General features: G+C 42.5%; 1 protein-coding gene across 1 annotated transcript in view; it reads left to right on the forward strand.

The window, feature by feature from the left end:
• Positions 1–21,621, forward strand: part of DMD (dystrophin) — a 2,317,639-nt gene that overhangs the window by 1,183,409 nt on the left and 1,112,609 nt on the right. Inside the window, exon 44 of the mRNA XM_063457949.1 lies at positions 17,773–17,917. Within this exon, the coding sequence (XP_063314019.1) occupies positions 17,773–17,917 (145 nt within the window). The remainder of the gene's footprint in view (positions 1–17,772; positions 17,918–21,621) is intronic.

Genomic DNA, 21,621 nt, shown 5'->3' on the forward strand with positions numbered 1-21,621 from the left:
CTCTTTTTCTTCCTGTATGCATGTGTGTTGTGTGTATGTGTCAGTTATTCACATTTTATATCATCTAAATGTATTCTGATGTAGTTACAGAAGGATAAGCATAGCCTATGAATTCATTAAGATCATTCACAGAGAGCCTTTGCTAAACACATTATGAGCAATGCCCCATTTCTTATGAACACTCCACTGTCGGTTAGAAAGCATTACATTACTTAATTTCTTAGGAACAAGGAATCCACCCGACTGTAAACACAAAAAGATGCTTGTGTTTGCACTGTTTTAGACAAGTAGGTAATTGCATTATATTATCCACTGCATGGTGGCAGAAATTATTGAATTACATTTGAAAAGGACATGATTTGAATTCACTTCTGATAACTGTTTGTTAAACTTATTTTTTCTACTTAATGATAATGTTTTATATCATTTATAGTATAATTTAATAACTATGCCTGCAATAATAAAGAATGTCATGCCACGTTGTCAGGTCCTTAAATAATCTATTATAATATAATAATCTATTTTTATAAAGAGTTTTTTAAAGGGATAATGGCCCCAGGCACCATTATGGTGTAATATTTTAATATTATATTTGAATATAAAGATATTTTACTCATATGAAGAGATTTTGAAATGGCATTGCCAATTGTGAGTTCTTTGCACTTTTACAAAGACCCCAAGGTGACATGTCCCCTTGCATTGTTGTCCCTGTGAACAGTATTAAAGCGGCAACGTCATGCCGAACTTACCGTTCTTTAATTGATTCATCTTCTCTCCCTCTGTCAGGATCTGTTCTTCATTTCTTCCTGTCTGCTCTAGTTTTCTTTCAAACATAAGACAAAGTAGAGACTACTTTGTCTTATGGAGGTTTCCTATGCTTGACCAGCTTTGACCAGCTGAGGAGCATAGTGCGCTTTGTTTCTGGTGATAAAAAAGTAATTTTCCCACAATTCTCACCTTTGATCCATGATGTCGCGATTCTTCCTGTCAGTATTCCCGTCACTTAGACAGAACGCCGGAGAAACTACCGTATTTCGTCCAAACAGAATGAGAACAGTTTCTCCATTCGTGTTAGGACGCAATTCGGGACTTTGTTCGGATCAGAATTTCATTCTAATGAATGAAACTCTGATCCTATTCGTGATAGCAACCAATCAGAGTGTTGTTATGAGTCAAATTACACAGCATGGGAAAATTCTAAAGAACTTTCCCATGCTGTGTAAAATTACACAGAGCACTCTGATTGGTCAGAATGCGGTGACAGTCTCTTCATTTACCTGTCAGAGCACTCTGGTTGGTTCGCTTAAACCAACCAATCGGAGCGCTCTGAGCCTAATTGCAGGGCATGGGAAGACTTTATAAGCCTTCCCCCACCCTGCAGAGCTCATTCTGCGCCATGCCCCCCATCTGTGAAGATGGGTTATTTTTTAGCGTCAGGTTTTTTTTTTGTCGTATTTTTTTTTTTTTTTGCTCTCTGGTTTTTTATTTTATTTTCAAAGTGCGATGGGTATTGTAACGGCTACCCAGATAGAGAGAGGGTTTCTGCCGTTGAAGACGTCCTTTTTCCCTGCAAGCTGCTGTGGAGAAGTAGGCTGCTGTAATCCCATCCACGATATCCAGAGTGAGGAGCAGGTTCAGCTGTAAACAGGAGCAGAATAATATTCCCAAATAATCCCCTTCCAAGAACGAGACGAGGCTACGTTTTGAAGGGTCAAGATGAACTGAGGACTGGAACACCCAGCCTGCTTTTTATTAGAAATAGATACACACAGAACACTCCCAGGGGGAGGATGAAAACAACCAATAATACAGATGGTAACACCCCCACGTCTCCTCCCCTCAGATAACTACATAACCCAATTAAAATGTCTACATTTTTCCACCAGTTCTGGATGTACCCCAAAAACAGGGGGTACAGCTTTAAATCCGGTAGCGCTGGATAGCTCTCCTTCAGGGGGACAATATATCCAAAAATCACCCCATTCGGATGTACAGTTCGGGAGATACAACGTTCCAAAGTTTTGACCGACCGCACAGACCAACTAGCCGAAATTAGTTCCATGAGTTTTGGCCTTGCGGTCGGTCTCCGTTCGCACGGTAAAAAGGTATGATACTCTGGCCATCCATGCGAATCGCGGGGTTCGCTGGAATCCCCATAGATGATTGCATATAACTACCGAACGAGGGGACGTTCGGTAGTTTCCGTACGAACTTATGGAGGTCTGGAGGATTCAGCGGTGTTCGCCTGTTTGCGTATCCGTTTTCAGTTCCATGCGGTTACAGGCAAACACCGCTGTTCGCACACAAGATGGCCGCGAACACGTGGAAAGTCCCGAAATGGCGGCCACCTCTGCATTACACGTGAAATTCGCACGGAACCAGACGAACAGAGGAATGGAACGAATGGATGTGTAAGTTGTAATCCCCTTGTTTGTTTCACATCCACCAGAGGTTGGTAGGGATCTGTTACAGGTATTATGGACTATTGTTTGGCCTTTTTTGGGACTGAAAAAATAAGATTTTAGAGAAAAAGAAGACATAAAATGGTAAGTTTTATTTTCTTTTTACAGGTATTTAGTTCTTTGTTCCAACCTCACTATTTTTAGGGTGAGGGTGGTAGGTAGGGGTTTATTTTTTATTTTTTGGGTGGAGGGGTGACTAGGGGCTTGGGGACCCTTAGTCACCTGGGGAGGAGTTAACATTTTTATTTATGGCCCCCACCCACCGCTCAAGGTTGGTGGCTGGGGGAGACAATAGGTCCCCCCATTTTTATTTAGGGCCTCCACCCACTGCTCAGGGGTGGGAACCGGGGGGAGGACAATAGGTTCCCCCCCTTATTGTTATTTAGGGCCCCCACCTGCCGCTCAGGGATGGAGGCCGGGGTAGGACAATAAGTCCTCCCCCCTTATTGTTATTTAGGGTCACCAACCACCTCTCAGGTGTGGGGGCCGGGGGAGGACAATAGGTTCCCCTCCTTTTTGTTATTTACGGCCCTTACGCGCCACTCAGGGAGGTCTGGGGGGAAGGCTAATAGTTCACCACCTATTGTTATTTAGGGCCCCCACCCATCGCTCAGGAGTGGGGGCTGCGTGAGAGGACAATAGGTCTCCCCCTTATTGTTATTTAGGGCCCCACCCACCGCTCAGGGGTGGGGGCAAGGGGGAGGACAATAGGTCCTCCCCCTTATTATAATTTAGTGCCCCCACCTGCCACTCATGGGTGGGGACTGAGGGGGAGGACAATTGGTCCCCCATTTTCATTTAAGGCCCCCACCCGCTGCTCATGGGTGGGGGCCATTGAGGACCATAGGCCTTCCACTTATTTTTATTTAGGGCACCCACCTGCCGCTTAGGCTGCTTACTCTTTACTAGGTAATCTAATACTAAGTAATCTTTTGGTATTTAGCTCCCTGATACCGTAGGAATTAGGGAGCTCCATGATGCAGACGCGGCATGAATAGGATCGGAGTTTCCTATCCGAACAAAGTCCCGAATTGCGTCCTAACACGAATGGAGAAACTGTTCTCATTCTGTTAGGATGAAATTCGGTCGTTTCTCCGGCGTTCTGTCTAAGTGACAGGACGTTTGGGAATACTGACAGGAAGCATCGCTAGATCACGAATCAAAGGTGAGAATTGTGGGAAAATTGCTTTGATCACTGGAAACGAAGCACACTTTGCTCTACTTGAATGCCTAATACAATCTAGATTCTTTGTATAAGGATAATCAATGTCTTCTTTTATTAAAATTCTTCGATGCAGGACCTCCAACCAGGTGCCGTGGATTGAGCAAAACCTAATTTTTGTTCTATACTTCTTGTGAGATAGCCTCTTGAGCCGCCACACCTAGTTGGAGGCCCTTTGCATGGAAGCACTTTTGTAAAAAAAAACTGAATATCCTTAGGCTGGGATTGTACCGCCACTGTGCATCCAAGTACCGCCAATGTGCATTTATATATTGATTTCTTATGTTAGACATACTACACTATATTTTGCTGGATTCTTCTGTTTCCACATAATCTACTACTTCTGAGAACGCATCTGCCTCAGAAAATATATAAAGATGCTACCCCCCCTCTTCTTATTTTACATACTTTCTACTGGACCAGAACACCCAGTTTGGGTGTTTCAGCTGTCTATCCTTTTCAACTGTATGTGCTAGAAACCTAGTTTTTGTTTTTTAATTCTTTGTTTCTGCAGTGCTGAGTATAACATGCAATTTTGCAGTAACATTTCACATGAGTATAAATAATAATACTGTACATAGATGTAGAATGTAGATGACATGTAGATGATACTGCACTAATTTTATACATATAGAGAGAGATATTTATAACAAGAGTGTTATACTGGTCAATTGAATAGAGAAAAATATAAAATGTTGAAGAATAGACCTGTAGAAGATTTCAAGATGCATATACCACTGAGTAATTAAATGTAACAGTTGCATATTATCAAGTATGGCACAATAAATACGTAAATTGTTTAGGTTATATCAAAGAGTGTGCACATAAATAACAAAGAAAACAACTAGGTTGCAGGTTAGATCTTGGGATCACTCATCCTATACCCCTGGATGGAGAGTCCCAGCTTCTGCCATTATTCGCACTTTCAAGGTAGCCCTTCCACAGCTCCCATGATTTTGGACAGTCTGGCTGTGTTTCCCCTAGAAGGTTAGCAAGAGCTCGCTGCCACTGCTTTTCAATCTTGAATAGCCAGCTGCATGAATTGGAGGCCTCCGGATAAGGCAGGCTGTGTTGGGACAGAAGGGACGTGCGTCTCCATTGTCTGGGTGAGTTGAGGAAAGTGTGGAGGTAATATCGGCGAGTATTTTCTTCCATTTCGATGGCTGCTTGCGTCGTCTTTTCCGCAACTTCCCTCTGGGGACACGTGGTATAGGCTCAGAGGCACTGTGTCGATTAACAGGACGGACCCAGGGAGATACGACTCAGTCCGCAGGAGTAGGGTTAAGGGTTAAGTATTAAGCTTTACCCATAATTCCTGGCAGATGCGATCAAAAGCCATGAGTAGCGACTCATTGTGTGTGAGCAACTGTGGGAAGATCTCTTGGCTGTAGTTTGCAGCATAGCAGCTATCTTGACCACCAGGCTTCAATCAGTCTGGTTCACCGGTAAGCCAGAGGACCACCTCAATACCTCAGTGAAGACCAGGATATCCCTGCCAGTCCAATAGGGGAGGGGAACCATAGTCAAATATCCCTGGTTCCAGGTCAAGGCTGAAGATCGGCCACCTCCCCATCATCAAGTGGATTCATAGGCCGCAGGGAAATCAGGCATGAGCTGGGATCACCGGTTGCAGGGAAATCGATGCAAATTAAGCCACAGAGTAATTCCCAGGGGTATGGGTAAGTATTCAGGAAGATTAAATAGCAGTAATGTTTCATATTAGACTTTATAAGTATCTTTCCAGGAAGAGCTCCATCCCCATGCAACTATCTCAAGCAGCAGTCAGGCCCCTTCCCCAGAAATCGAGTTTTTATATAGTTTACAGTGTGTTATATGCCTGGTTTGTGCTTTCCAGTTGGATTTGATTGAATGACACTTCTTCCTTTAAAATCAAGGAACAATGGTCAGTCTTAAACCGCTAGCATCACAGTAACAATGAACCTCCTTGAATGATAACCAATGCAATGAGTAGAGGAGGTTTTGGTGCTTATAGTATAATATTGTACTCCTTAGAAAATTAGTATATGTTTCATACACACCAGGGAGGCCCTAATAGTTAAGGCCAATTACACAGAAAAAAATGAGTTAATGGTAACTTCTTAAATTGATCATTATATAGTAAGCTTTGTATAAGCAAACAGCAAGTTTGGCAGATCATACCCATAGTTTAGTTTACTGACCTGCAAATTGGCTTGTGAGTAGCTTATAAATCTCTAGTGAAATGTAGGTATTATACAGTAAATGATGTATTCTTTGTCCACAATTGATTTGCCATAATAAATCCCTAATGCTAGTAAAGCAAAGCAATTTGCACAATTAAGGGTGCAAATTTGTTGTAGATCACATGTCAAATGCTAATTAAATCAACTTCCAATTCCCTGAATGTCAAAACATGTGCGTTTTCTGGGTAGAATTATCAGATTGTTACTATGCTGTGTAGACTATATATTCCTCCACTGCATGTAATTACGAATGCAGAATGCCAACACAAGTAATTCTTAAGTCCACAACATCTTTATCCTGAATAATTGAATAATAAAGCATAATTTAGAACTTATTTCAAGATTATTTTTTTTACCCATTATGGTTGGCAAATAAAATTACGCAGATATAGTAGAATGCTCATATACACCTAAAAACTTTTTTTAGGAAAATATAAATTTCAGTAACAGATTAAATGAATTAGATATTTGTACAGGAATATTATTAATACAAGAAGTGACTACATCTCAGTATATTTAGTTAATTAGAGTTTAAATACAGGGAACTCAAATTATCAGTGTTCTCTTTCTTTTTTTTTTTTTTTTTTCATTCCAAAGGTTTTTATTAAGCGTGCATGGACATTTTACAAGCATGTTTAAGTATGTCTTCAGTTGTTACAAAATATTCATAACATTTATAAAACATAGTAATCCAATGTTGATGGTCACGTAGAGGAACATTTCATTATTGTGTCATTATGTTTTGTAGTAGCGTGTCATTGGAGAAGGTTGCACATTCCCAGGAGTTTTAAGCATAGCTTCTCTGTGGTCTCGGTTACTAGGGGTTGTGTAGGGAGAGTACCAGTTGTTTTTGTGGGGATCTCTGGTGGTCGTCCATGTCTGGGTTCTTTACATGCTTGACGGAGTAGTGAGGTTTTTGGGCTGTGCTTGTTTTGGTGTACTCGTGTCTCTTTTCTTGTCTGGGGATTGTTTCCCGTTTTCTGGTTTGGTCTCCCTTGTTGTCTCTCCTAGTGTCTGGTGTGTTGGTGTCTCGAGTGTCCTAAACTTCCTTTTCATGTATTTCTTCTGGCTTCATGTTTAGTCTGTCAAAGGCTGTTGTATTGCCTATCTCGCTAGTTACTTCCGTTAGTCGTCTCTAATCGTGTGTCTACTTGCTTAGGTCCCTTCGTCTCCCTTTTCGTTATTCTTTCGTGTCCCTGTGTGAGGGTGTCCCCTGTGCCAGGGATATGTGTGCTGTTAATGAGTTGGCAGAGCGGCTAATGTGGCTATGTGGAAGTGTCCTGGGGATTCCTGTCGTATGTCTCCTTACGTTAGGGAGAGCCGTCCCTTGTTTGGGTGTGTGATGGGATAATGGGGCACTATGGTGGGTATCAGGGTTGTTCGGGGTCAGGCCCCGTTTCTCCCCTGGTGTGTGGCATGTGAGTCTCTGAGCTTTGGCTGCGGGTATGCGTGGGAGTGGTGCGTGTCAGTGCATTGTTGCGCGGGGTTCCTGCGGTGGGGGAAGCACCAGGGTTGGTCACACTAGGGTGTGTGAGCGTTCCTGGCTAGTAGTTCTGGGGCCAAGGCCATATGGAGGGGGGGAGGTGTCCGAGGGTCCCCATCCACACACCCCGCCCGTAGCCTCCTCCCCCGGTCCGGAGCTAGACGGAGACACCCCTCGTTCCCCATCGGTGTTCGATGGGGGTCCTTGCGTCCGTGTCCGGTCGTGTCCCTGGGATTCTTCTTTGGTACCTTGGGTCCTACCTCCGTTTTCTGTTCTTCAGGAATGGGTATTTTATGGTTGTCTGGTCGTTAGCCATCGAAGCCAGTGAAACCATATCTTTTGGTATCTCTGGGTTTGTCCTCTGGCTGTTAGGATTAGTTCTTCTATGGTTCTCATGTCTTCAAACCTCGTTATCCAGTCCTTCATAGATGGGATTGCGGTCTTTTTCCAGAATGCTGGGATCAGACTGCGTGCTGCGTTGATTAGGTACGGTGTGATTGTTTTTTTGTATGTAGCTAGTGGTAGGGGTGTCAGGTATAGCAGGTAGTTTTCTGGTGTGAGTTCGACTGCGTTGTCTGTTAGTGTGGTGACTGCTTGATGAATCTCCTTCCAAAAAGGCTGGATCCGAGGCATGTCCACCAGATATGGTATAGAATGCCCAATTCGGTTCCGCATCTCCAACATTCCTGCGCGCTCGATGCGTGCATGGTCGCGAGTTTCTCGGGGGTTTTATACCAGTGTGATATCATCTTGTACCCCGAATCCTGGTATTTGGTGCTTATGGAGGTTTTGTACGTCATTGTGAACATTGTGGTCCACTGGTCTTGGGTTAATGGGTGCCCAAGATCTCTCTCCCAGTATCTTACAAAGTATGGCGGTTGGGCGTCTCCCCTCGGTGTGTTCAGCATTTGGTAAAGTAGTGATATGGCGTGTGGCATGGGCGCCGCCTGGGTGCATAAGTTCTTTGAACGGGGTGAGTGGTCTTGCCGCAGTTTGGAGATCTGGTATTGTTTTTAGTGCGCTTACTAGTTGATGGTACCTGAGTGTAGTTATCGGGGTGGGGGTTCGGGTGTAGGTAATTCCGTTAGTGGGGGGGATGTTCCCTGTTGCCAGGAGATGTTGTAGCCTGCATGGGGTCGGTAGGCCTAGGCTCATCATGGTTTGGTTGCTGTTGATCATGTGAAATCTAGGGTTGTCTGTGATATTGTACAAGGGGGATGTCGGGGGGGGCGAGTTCTTTGTTGTCTGCTATTTTCTTCCAGACCATTAGGGTGGCTGATATTGTGGGATGTCCCTTTCCATGTCCCCTTATCTGTTGTGGGGGCGTCCATGGTAGTGTGTGGAGTGGGGGTTGGGTGAAGCTTGCCTCTATGGCGATCGAGAGCTTAACTTCCGCCCTTAAGGTCCATTCGGCAATTCGTTGGAGGTGGATGGTTCTGTGATATTTGTTGAGATCGGGGAGTCCAAGGCCCCCTTGTGGTTTGGGTTTTGTGAGGATGTCGTATTTTATTCTAGCCGTTCTGTTCCTCCAGACATATCTCGTGAAGGCTGTACGTATTTGGGCTAGGAAGTCTGTGGATGAAAATTGGGAGTGTTTGCATCAGGTATAGGAAGCGTGGCAGGGCGTTCATTTTGAGAACGTTTACTCGTCCCAGCCAGGTGATGTGCGGTATGTCCCATTCTCCGAGGTCTTTAACCCCTTAAGGACACATGACATGTGTGACATGTCATGATTCCCTTTTATTCCAGAAGTTTGGTCCTTAAGGGGTTAAGTATGCGGTCAAGGAGGGGGGGGGGGGGGGGTTGTGGTTGAATATGCGGTGTGGGTCTGCAGTGAGCCATATGCCTAAGTATTTTATCGCGTCTTTACACCAGTGGAATGGGTATCGCGCTTTTAGGTTTGTCGTTAGGGCATGTTCGCAGCCTAGATTTAATATCTCCGATTTTGTATAGTTGATGCTCAAATTGGAGAGTGCGTTGTAGTCCTCGAATTCGTGCATGATGGCTGGGAACTGTAAACAGTAGATCGTCGGCGTAAGCCGATATCTTACTTTCCCCCCACTGTCCTTGTATGCCTCTAATGTCCGGTCTGCTGCGTACCGCGTTCAGGAATGGCTCCAGGCTAAGTATAAAATGCAGAGGTGAGAGGGGGCATCCCTGTCGGGTGCCATTGTGTATCTGGAATGGTTTTGATAGTGTGCTGTTGACATAGACACACGCCGTCGGTTTGTTGTAGAGAGCTGCGATCCACGTCCTCATGTTGGGGCCGAACCCTAGGTGTTGTAGCGTCACGAATAGGAAGGTCCAGTCTACCCTATCGAATGCTTTTTCCGCGTCGGTGGAGATTAGAAGTGCTGGCGTTGTCTGTATCCTGGCCGCATACATTAGGTTGATTACTTTGGTGGTGTTGTCTCTGGCCTCTCTATTTTTGACAAATCCAACCTGGTCCGGGTGTATCAGCTTCAGCAGGAGGGGTTGGATGCGGAGAGCCATTATTTTGGCGAAAAGTTTCAAGTCCGTATTCAACAGGGAGATCGGTCGGTAACTTGGACATTCCGTGGGGTCTTTGCCTTCTTTGGGTATCAATGTGCGCCTTTAGGGTGTTCTGGGCGAGGTTCCCCCCCCTCCTTGATGGCATTTAGCATGTTAAGTAGATGTTTTATAGTAGGTTTTGTAGTACTTAATGGTGTAGCCGTCGGGGCCCAGGCTTTTCCCATTCTTGGCTGTTTTCAGTGCCAGGGCTCATTCCTCAGGTGTTATGGGCTCTTCCAGTGTTTGAGCTGTTTCCGCGTCTATTTTGTTCGTGAGGTGTTTGGCTAGATATGCGTTTTGTCTGTCGGGTTTAGGTGCGGCAGGGTCTCCCGTCTCCTCTCCCTGGCTGAGTGTTCTCTTTCATCTGGGTATATTTTTTAAGTGTTTCTCTCACAATTACCAGTTAACTAAAGTCCACTGAGGTCAAATGTGGAATCAGCTTGTGAACATGCTCTTAGCTTAGTGAATAACTCCCATACTTTAGTGCAAAGAGAGATAAATCTGTCCTTGCTCCCATACTCCCATACTTTAGGTCGATAATATATTGCTGTGCTAATTATTTTACACTTATAGGCGGTATAAATTATCTTTCAATGTAAGTCATTTTGTTCCTTTTTAAATGTTATGTTCCTGTGGACATAACTTAATGGCATATATAGTACTTTAAACTCTATATCAGGCATACTGAAAGAATAAGTGGTAATAAAAATAAACAGTTTTAAGCACTAATAGAATGCAGCATATTATGTGTGCGAGAGTGGTCAAAAGAAAACTGCATCCGCTTCTTCCTTGCAATTTAATGTAATTTTCCACAAACCATTTGCAGTACTGTTATTGCTTAGACCTGGTGCTGTTTGGCCACAGGGATTCAATCACATTTGCTTTGGTGACGTGAGCATAGTCTGCTCAACCAAGAGGAAGCTGTTCTTAATTTTTGTTATCTTGTTATGCTTACTTACTTTTCTAGTCCTAACTTTTCCCTGCTACCAAGGTGACAAATTCTATTATGCATAATAGCTACACTAGCAACTAGGATGGATAGAATGTTGCTCCTATAGAAATAAGTATTTTTTTAAACATGTGTTGCTTGCTGGTGAATTAATTATATATTAACCCCTTAGTGACCAGACCGTTTTTCAATTTACTTACCGTTAAGGATCAGGGCTCTTTTTACATTTCTGCGGTGTTTGTGTTAAGCTGTAGTTTTCCTCTTACTCATTTACTGTACCCACACATATTACATACCATTTTTCTCTCCATTAAATGGTCTTTCTAAATATACCATTATTTTCATGATATCCTGTAATTTACTATAAAATAAATTATAAAATATGATGACAAAATGTAAAACAACACCCTTTTTCTAACTTTGATCACCAAAATCTATTACTCATCTACCAAAAAAACACTTGTGCTAAATAGTTTCTAAATTTTGTCCTGAGTTTAGAAATGCCCAATGTTAACATGTTCTTAGCTTTTTTTTATAGTTATAGGGCTATAAGTACAAGTAGCACTTTGCTATTTTCAAACCATTTTTTTTTTCAAAATTAACGCAATTTAAAAAAAAAATACTAATTGGTGATTTTTTTGACACTTTTTTGACACTTATAGCAATTTAAGAATACATATACGGAGAACTTAAGTATTACTGCCAAAGAACACCCCAATATGTGTTCAGCAACATCTCCTGAGTACAGTGATACCCCCCATGTATAGGTGTGTCAGGGTCTCTGGGGGCTAAAAGACCTTATTTGGAGGGTGCGCATTCCAGTTTTCCAACTTGGAATTATCACAGCTGGTCATCATGCACCCATGTCCTATTTGGGACATTTGTGAAGCCGGCCAATGTAATTTACCCCCATCAAACCATATATTTTTGAAAGGTAGACACCCTAGGATATTTCAGATGGTGGCATGTTAACACTTTCCATGCATTAATTCTACCACCAGTCTTTGTCAAATCTTCGGGTAGTAATTATTTTTTTTTGAATTTCACAATTTTTATTTTGTCTGTATTAATGGGGGATGGGTACAGAAGAGAAAGGTGAGATGGTTCCAAGTAGCGTCATTCACTTATATGTAACATAGTGAGAGGGTACAGAAGGTAAAACAGGGAGGGGGGGAAGAGGGGTTGCATCACATTGTTTGAACCAGTATACAGTGTAGAGCATATTACATTACCTTTCATAGAGCTTTGCGTGTTATATGCATGTATCTTAGGGTGGCAGGGGGTCCCTGCCGCCTCTCTCTCCACAATAGCTGTGTAGGTCAATGCGGCCAGGGAGCCCGCAACCTCCTTCTCGGTTTACAGAGTATGTACGACACCCGACCTCCATTCATGCTAGAGCTCCCATGTTTTACGGTAAAGTATAGAAGAGGGTAAAAGGGACTTATAGAAAGTCTTGTAGACACTTTGTTTGTGTATTTCCTCAATTAGATTTTCCCTGGTGGGCAGAGTTCGAGATTTCCATCTTCTCGCAATTAATTGTTATGCCGATAAGGCTATGTGAAGTGCCATCTTCCTCTTATGTAAATGCATCTCCCGGGGGGGGAGCTAGTATTAGGCAAGATCTCGGGGTGAATGGGAATGGGCGGTGTGTAACATTTTGGATTAGGTCGTGGACTTCTGTCCAGTATTTGTTCAGGTGTGGACAGCTACACCAAATGTGATACATCGATCCCTCCACGCTGCAACATCTCCAGCAAAGTGGGGAGGTAGCGGGGAAGATCTTATGTAACCTTGTCGGTACTAAATACCACCGATAGAGAATCTTTCGGTGTTGTTCTATGTGGGAAGTTGATTTTAACAGTTTAAGAGGGTCGGTCAAAATGCTGTTTCAGTTTGCAGGTGGTATCATGCATTGGAGATCACCTTCCCATTGTTGGGCGTATTTAGTAGTGGAGAAGTGATAGTAGTTTGAGATGGAGCTGTGGCACATGGAGATCGGTTTACAATGCGGCAGGGTCTTTGCCGTGATACACATTTGTTCCCATGGAGTAACCCTAGCCGTGTCCCTAACGGGGCCTGGGCACCTCTTTCCTTCAGTTGCAAGTACGAGTATAGTGAGGACTGAGGGAGAGCGTATTTATCGATTAGGCCGGGGTGGTCTATCAGTGTAGTTGCCTTGAATAGGTGAAAGAGATGTGTGGCGCCCTTGCAGAGCCATGGGAATGGGTTAAACGTGGGTATCATGTATGGTAGAGCTCTGAGGGGGGTCGCTAGGGAGTGGCAGTTGGTGCTGCCAAGTTGTGGCCTCTATTTGTCCAATATCTGGAATAGGACTTGGGGGGAGACAAGATTAGATTTGGTCTAAGGTGTGTCGGGGTCCAGAGTAGGTGTGAGAGCTCGTGGTTTCCCATTGAGTCTGCTTCTAGTGACACACAGTGTGGCCTGGATCCAGAAATGAAATGCGGTATAGCCGTGGCTAGTACTGCTGCATGGTAATACGTTTGCATGTTGGGCAATGCTATGCCTCCCATTTTCTTGGGGGCTTGTAAGATCTGTAGTGGTACACGGGCCTTTCCCCCCTGCCCAGACAAATCTACCTATGTCAACCTGGATCGTTTTTAAGTAGGAAGAGGGGAGGCGGAGGGGGATAGTGTGGAACAGGTACAACAGCCTTTGCAATATGGACATTTTTAATGCCGCGATGCGGTCTGTCCAAGACAGTTACATCGGTGTCCATTGTTTCAGTAACTGGCTGCATTTGTTCCAAACCGAGACATAGTTGGCTGCCATGAGATTTGCCGGGTTTTTGGTGATTGTTAGTCCTAGGTGGCGTATGGAGTCTGTTCTCCATTCGAAAGTCATACGTGGAAGATAGGGTATGTAGAGCGAGCCTAGAATACCTATGGGTAGGGCTTGTGTTTTGGTTGCGTTGACCGAGTAGTATACAACCTGCCCATAGGTAACCGCATTAATGTGGGTAGGGAGTCTTGAGGGTTTGCAATATAAAGTAGTACGTCATCAGCAAACGCACTGATCTTAATCTGTTTGCTACCCTGTATTGCCTCATCTTGTCGTTTGAGGTGCAGTAGGGGTTCCAACGCAAGGACATATAGGAGCGGGGATAGGGGGCACCCCTATCTCGTCCCATTTGTGATTTCAAAGGCGAGAGATAAAAATCCTGTCTGGGTGACCCGTGCGGTGGGCGCAGAGTACAGGGCAAAAATGTGCCTGGTTACCTGTGGGGGAAACCCAAACTTATCTAAAACTTGCCTCAGGAAGGTCCAGCTGAGGCGGTCAAATGCTTTCTCCACATCCAGTGCTAAGAGTAGACCTCCCAGGCTAGACCTCTCCAGTTCACGCTGCACTACAGTGAGCTTCCTAGTGTTGTTGAGGCCCTGTTGGCTTTTTACATAGCCCGTCTGGTCGTCGTGTATTAAATGTGGTAAGAGTGGGCTAAGTCTATTCGCTAGGATTTTGGCGTAGAGCTTTGCATCAGTATTTAAAAGGGATATTGGTCTGTAATTTTTACAGGAGTCTGGGGACTTGTCAGGCTTGAGGATCGTTACTATTGTGGCTACCAGCATTTCAAAGGGTAAGCGGCCAGAGGTCGCAGCATTACACCTTTAGGAGTTGCGGTGCCAGAGAGGCGCTGAACTTCTTGTAGTACGAGTTCGGGAGACCATCTGCACACGGAGACTTCCCTGGAGGGAGTTGGTTAATGATTTGTATGATTTGTGCTAGGGAGATCGGTTTCAGAAGGGTCCGAGTGTGTTTTTCTGATATTTTAGGTAGTGTGATGTCTGCTAAGTATTGGTCTATGTCCGAGGGTTGGGGGTGGTTCATGTTATCATTATGTTTCAGGTTATATAATTTGGAGTGAAAGCTGGCAAATGTGTTACTAATTGCCAGCGGATCTATATGTTTCCTGCCATCTTCGTCTACTATATGGGAGATTTTAGTTTGGGCCAGTCTAGTTCTGAGTCTTGCTGCCAGGAATTTAGTGGCTTTACCGGAGCAGTGGTATGTGGTGGCTTTGAGTTTATAAAGTAATCGTTTTTTTTTTTTTTGCATTTATATGGGCGGTGGTCGAGTGCAACTCGGTAATTTTTGTCAGGTATATCTGTGCGAGTTGTTCCTTGTTTTTTGTGGAGAGCGTGGCTAGTGCCTTGTAGGCTTCTAGCAGTGCAAGTTGGTTCCTCTGTTTAAGATAGGAAGACCTCTGTAAAAAAAGTTCCCTAATGACTGCTTTATGAGCACTCCATACTACTTCGTCTAAGACCTCCCCTGTATCATTGGTTTGAAAGTAGTCAGTCAGCGCTGTCTGAACAGAGTCTCTAAAGGTGTCATCTGTCAACAGGGACTCATTAAGGCACCATTGTCCTTTACCTATGAATTGAAACTCGTCATGGAGGTGCAGGTGGACCGGACCGTGGTCAGACCAAGTAATTTCCCCAATTGTGCAGTCCTGTAGCTGGGGTGGGGAGGTGCTGTCTAGAAAGAATGTGTCTATGCGGGTGTACGTGTTATGAACCTTGGAATGAAATGTGTAGTCCACTAGTGAGGGGTGCCGAGTACGCCAGGCGTTGTATAGACCATATTGTTCTAGTATTTTAGTTGTAGTTTTGCACAAGTCGTGTATTTGTTTTTTCCTGTGGCTTGTGGGTCGAGCTGTAGTGTCAAGAGTCGGCGATTGGATAAAATTAAAATCCCCACATAATATCAAGCCTCCCATTTTGTTCTCATCTATGGTTAAGAGGAGCTTTTGGAGGTATTGTTTAGCTTCTGCGTTAGGGAAGTAAGTTGTAGCCAGTGTAAGCAGTGTATTATTGAATAGCCCCACAAGGATGATAAATATGCCTGGTGTGTCAATGACTTTCCTGTGTAGCGTAAAGGATGTATCTTTATGTATAAAAATTGAGACACCCTTCGACTTGTTTATGGACAGGGCATGGAACTGGGTCGGGTAGTACTTATTATATATAGCTGGCATGTACCCTCTGCTGAAGTGTGTCTCCTGGACACATGCTATATCTATGCCTGCTTTCCTGATCTCTCTGAGTAGTAGGCTATGTTTACAAAGGGTATTAAGCCCTTTCACATTAAGGGTCATTATTTTCATGTTCGGTAGGGGGTAGTCAATTTTTGTGTTATTTTTCTCTCACATTGTACTTTAGGCATGGATTCTTAGTTCCTGTTATGTGTTAATGACAAAGAACACCCCAATATGTGTCCATCAGCATCTCCTTAGTACAATGATACCCCTATGTATGTGGGGTGTGGGGTTATTTGAACAGTCAAACTGCTATAATACCCCAAAATGAGACATAAGCCTGTCAAATCCATCTATGACAATTCTAACTATAGAAACAGAAACAGCCTTGTCTCTTATATGGCATTGTAGCTTTACAGAAAAGTGCCAAAGGCATACAATGGGGGGCATCGTTATACTCAGCAGAGGTAGCTAAACACAATATGGGGTTCTGTGCAGGAATAGCACACACCAGCTTTACGAAATACACATTACAAAAACCTTGTTATATGTGTGAATGACAGAATGAGAAAAAACACAATTGTACTCCAATATTTAGCAGAGATTGGTGATTAAATGGCTACATTAAAAGTGTTAAAATAAGCTTGGGTAAATAGCCTGTGATATCTACTTTATATAAATATATACTTTTATATGGCAATTTTGTTTTCTGTGATGGCTACTAAACCTACAAGACATACCAACTTCTAAAATTGTTTCACATTGAAATTTTATTTTAGTCCTTGTATTTTGTGTCCTGTAACTTTCAAAATAAGCTGAAATCCTACACATATGTGTCTATAAATCAAGACACATAAATTAATTTATTTTGAATTACTTTTCGTAAGCTGGACATATTATGCACATGCTATTATTGCTAAAACTGTGGCAATAATAGCATTTCTTTTTTTTTTTTTGGGGGGGGGGCATGTTTTTTTATAATGAATGAGAATTTATCTATGTATATGTGACATCAAATTAAAGCCCTTTTTGCCCTCTAAAAAAACAGTGTTGGTGCAATAAATGACAGAGATGCACATTACATTTGAACACAAACAGCAAAAAATTTACAAATGGCTTGTGTCCTTAAGGGTAAGACAAGCTTTTGAAGCTATGTCCTTAAGGGGATAAGATGTTTTTCATTTGATAAAGCTTGACTTAATAATAGAGAAGAGAAGCACATACAAAAGGTGTGACAAAAAAAAAAATACACAAATGGAAAACGAAGGAATCTTATAGCATCTGTGCAAATGCAGCTTTGTAAAGAAAAATTCACCCGAATATAAAAGCTATATTTGTATATGGACTTAATGTCAGTGGACATATCACACTCTTATCGCAGCCTTTATAAAATCTATATAGTTATTTGCTACAATTCAGATTGTAGCAAACTGTAATTTAAATTGCTAATATAGCTAATGTATTAGAATTGTTTATAGATCAGCTTAGCTTTCCTGGTCAGCTAATAATTCACTATAATGCAGAGTATAGTGAATGGCCTTGTATAGTGTACCATACTTCCTTGGTACATCCATTAAGTTTTGCCTTCAAGCATTTATGTAGAGTGTGGGAGATGGGAGAGGACTGTTATTTACAGTTCAGGCAGATACATTTGTTTCTCTGCAGGATATATGCTAGTACTGGACAATGTGAGCAGGTATTTATGGTCTTATGGTCTGTGGCTTATGGGATACATTTAGAATTACATTGCTTTACAAGGTTTAAGTTCGAACAATTGTGCATGCTGTTGGGAGGTAAGAGATTGAAATCTACAGTAAATGAAAAACATTACATATGTGATTAACATTTGCTTATAATGTCATTTATATGACAGTGTGCTTGTTTTCAAACTTGTTTTTTTTTCTGTACACAGGAAATTTGATAGATCTTTGGAAAAGTGGTTAAAATTACAAGATGACATTAATGATCTAAACTACTGGTTATGTGAAGCTGAGCAAATACTGTCTGAGAGAGATGGAAAGGATTTGGATAAATTTAAACATCAACAACAGGTTAAGGTAAGATCATCCAAAAAGTAGGACCGTGATTTAAAGGAACAATCCTCTGCCTTGCACTCCCCTAAAAAAAATCACTGTTTAGTAGGTAACCCCCCTCCCCTCTTGCCCTCAACAAGAAAAAACATACATGCATTTAATTACGCAATTTTTGATTGGGGATGTATCTAAAAACTGTCTGCAAAATTTGCAGATCTTTTGTCTGAAGTATTTGCAAGCTCCCCCCTCATAACCACAGCTCTCAATTTCTGCGGTTGTCCAATTACAGATTTCCCAATGCAGCTCAATAAGAAGTATTTACATGGCAGGTGCTCTGGGCAATTGCCAGCCTCTTGAGTTTCACTCCACTGAGCTAACCAAACCAGGAAGTAACAGAACCGGTTGTCTGATTGACAGCCAGGGGATGTAACGAGGTTGATTTATAAAAGTGCCAATTTCTATTTTTTTTGTAAAATGAAAAAAAAGTACACACTTTTCACACAATGAGTTCAGCAAGCTAAAGTGCATTAGGGGGTCTGGACTGTCCCTTTAAATCAATATTTTGCAATCAAAGTTGAAATATTTTTACAGTTTATTTTTTGTTAGTAATTGTGGCATTATAAAACGGGAGATAAGTCAATACATCTATATTAAAACTATTAAATAGTTATTGTATAAACACATTTCTCTGTCTTGCTTTTGTGCATAATTGATTATAAAGTTTGAAACTAGTATGCTTGTTTAGTATCCTCCCATTTGGTACCCTACCTGTCCTAGGTTACTATATGAAAACTATGATCAAAGTTGTCCTACTGGCTACATTAACATCACATTATATATCCTCAAATGGCATGCTGGAGATAACTCAAGCTGGTATTAGGAAAATACAAAACAATGATTTTGGTGATAAATGGTCTCTGTATAATTTTAAGTTATACTTCAGCCAACCGCTTTCCATTTGAACCTGTTCTAAGGACAAGATACATAATTTAAATGATTCAGCAAAGTTGGGTCTTTGTTCATGCTATAAATGTTTAAATCATGTTAATGATGATAGATGTGATAGATGTGATTTATCTGTGTATTATGAAACATTTTGCTGACGTGCGCTGTAAATGTTGAATTTGTGGATTTAATTAATTTGATCAAGATGAACTGTCTCCAGATTCGGACTACTGGCCACCTATAAACTAACATAAGACAATAACACTAAATAAAAGGATGGTCATATGACTTTACCACATTTTATTGGTGTGGATTTTTTGGTTCTCATTGTCTACTAGCTAAATATATTCTGTACTGTACGGTTCTGCTCTGATGTGTGTCACGGATCCATGACACAAGCTCTGTTCACAACACTAAGTTGAGGAATGACAACAAACTAGCAGAATATACCGGAACATTATTATTTAGCTGTTTTGGACTTCATTTTACAAATCATTTGTTAGAATATCATTATGAAAGCCATCTCTATTAATTTTGGATGTTCAAAATCTTCACAGCAAGCATTTCAGAACTGTTTACTATTTAAAAAAAAAAAAAATTTGAGACAGATTAATTGCATCCTCCAGCTATATGAAAAGGGCAAGGACTGGTTGAGAGGATAACAAATAAATGATGTTGTGTTTACTTTATATCTGTTATATCTTTAAAAGTGTTGAACAAATAATTAGTTGCCATATCTGTGTTCGCTGTTTGCAGAAAATTTTAGTTCATTTTTTTTAGACTATGTGTATTATTATGTACATTATGCATATTTTAGACTAGGTGTTTTTCAGCTATGCAATGTATACTATAGGCACCAAGTCAATGTTAGCTGGGATACTCTAGGGCAGTGTTTCCCAACCCAGTCCTCAAGGCACACCTACCAGTCCAGGATTTAAGGATTACCCAGTTTTGTCTAAGGTGTTTTTACAAAAAAAAGAAAAAACACCTTAGACACAACTGGGTAATGCTTAAATCCTGGACTGGTAGGTGTGCCTTGAGGACTGGGTTGGGAAACACTGCTCTAGGGACACTATAGACACCAAAACAACTTAATGAAGCAGTTTTAGTGTATGGAGCATGCACCTGCAGTCTAACTACTCAATTCTCTGTATTTTCTTTTTTTTATTGTCAATCTTTATTTTATTGTGAACTCGTGAACAAAGAAAGTTTGCCATGTCACGACAGCGGTACAAACGAAGTAATAACATACATATGAGGACAATGACATTGCATACAGATTTCTTGTACATTTTTTGTTTTAAACATAGATTATAACAGGCTAGTCAGATATGTCTAGGTTGGATGAATATATGGCAGTTTGCTATCGTTCTAGAAGGACTAGACACATAATATGAAATTAGAGTATACACATTCAAACTGTATAGGCTAAACTGCCATGTATAAACAAAAACAGCATAGTGCAGACTAGCTATACATGAACATATTAATATAATTTAAACAACAAGTTAGGGTTCCTGGTTTGTAAGACCACTGGGTCCACCTTCTCGTGAATGATTGCATGTTACATAAATCGGGCACTGCCCCCCCCCCCCCCCCAGATGGGAATGATGGTGTGTGCTTCATTTTGAGTGTGACTGGGGCAGCCAGTGGGTATGAAGGCCATGTGTGTCTTTGGTATGTACCTATACTAGGCAGTGTCATAGCAGTTAACTCATATTTGTGTGAGAGCCAGCTTGTTCAGTTAGTGTAAAGCATGTAACTGAAAAATTAGGGGAGCTACAGAATGTTGACAGGTAGAATAACCAAGTGTAGAGATAGCGGTACTCGCTGTGAGGAAAACTACAGGTAAGAAGGTAGTTGTAGTCTGGCATGCTAAAAACAGTAGGTTAATCCAGCATATAGACCAGGCCAACCGCTGTCTAAGTGCTTGGGGTGTAAAGTCCTGGATCAGCCGATGCCCCGGCTTCATGGCAGGTTGAGAGGGTTGGGTGAAATCATGAGGCAGAGTCTGTGCAAGTCCTCCCCATAGCCCCAGGCCATCATGAAGGCCTGCATCCACAGACCACAAAATTGATTGCTCATAAGGGAGGCAGAGTTATTCCCTTGCAGGGTAGGGCATTGGATCCTGATGGGCAGTTGTTGCCTGCGGTGTTGGATCCTCCGCGTTGGTGGCCAATGCGCTGGGAACACATCCTTGCTAGTCTTCAGCCCGGGTGTACCCATCGTGGGAGGCTGCAACACTGCTGTGAAAGAAGCCCCCTCTTTTACCGCCTCTCTTCTCTCTGCTTACTCTCCTCGACCGGAGCCTTGAACATCTCAAGGTGTTCTGATATCTTGGCCCAGAAGCTGTCTAACGTCTCAGCCAGGTGCTGCAGTATGTGCCCACATGCACTCTGTGCTGCCACGGCCGGGTGCTGAGCACGAGACGATTGTTTGTCCGCCATCTTGAGGTGAGCCGCTAGTGGGGACCAGGATAACCCTTGCCGGTCCAAAGAAGTGGGGGGTCAGCAAAGCGCCGGTCGGAGAACTGAGAGAATGGCTTTCTCACCCCAGCTCAAGCTCAGGTAGGCCTCTAGGCCTCGATCAGGCTATTTCAATGCCATATGGGGTCGTGGAGGGTATCCCTGTGTTCACTGACTGCAGCTTAGCAGGTTGGTTACAGATTTGGGTCAGTGTGAGCATGTGACCTGCTGGTAGCCCCGATTTTCGGCACCAGATGCAGGAGCCCAGACTGGACACGTCTGATTTGATCAGCAGGCAAGCCCTGCCCCCCAATTCTC

Source organism: Pelobates fuscus, chromosome 1 (genome assembly GCF_036172605.1).
Source record: "Pelobates fuscus isolate aPelFus1 chromosome 1, aPelFus1.pri, whole genome shotgun sequence".
In the NCBI taxonomy this organism is placed as follows: Eukaryota; Metazoa; Chordata; class Amphibia; order Anura; family Pelobatidae; genus Pelobates; species Pelobates fuscus.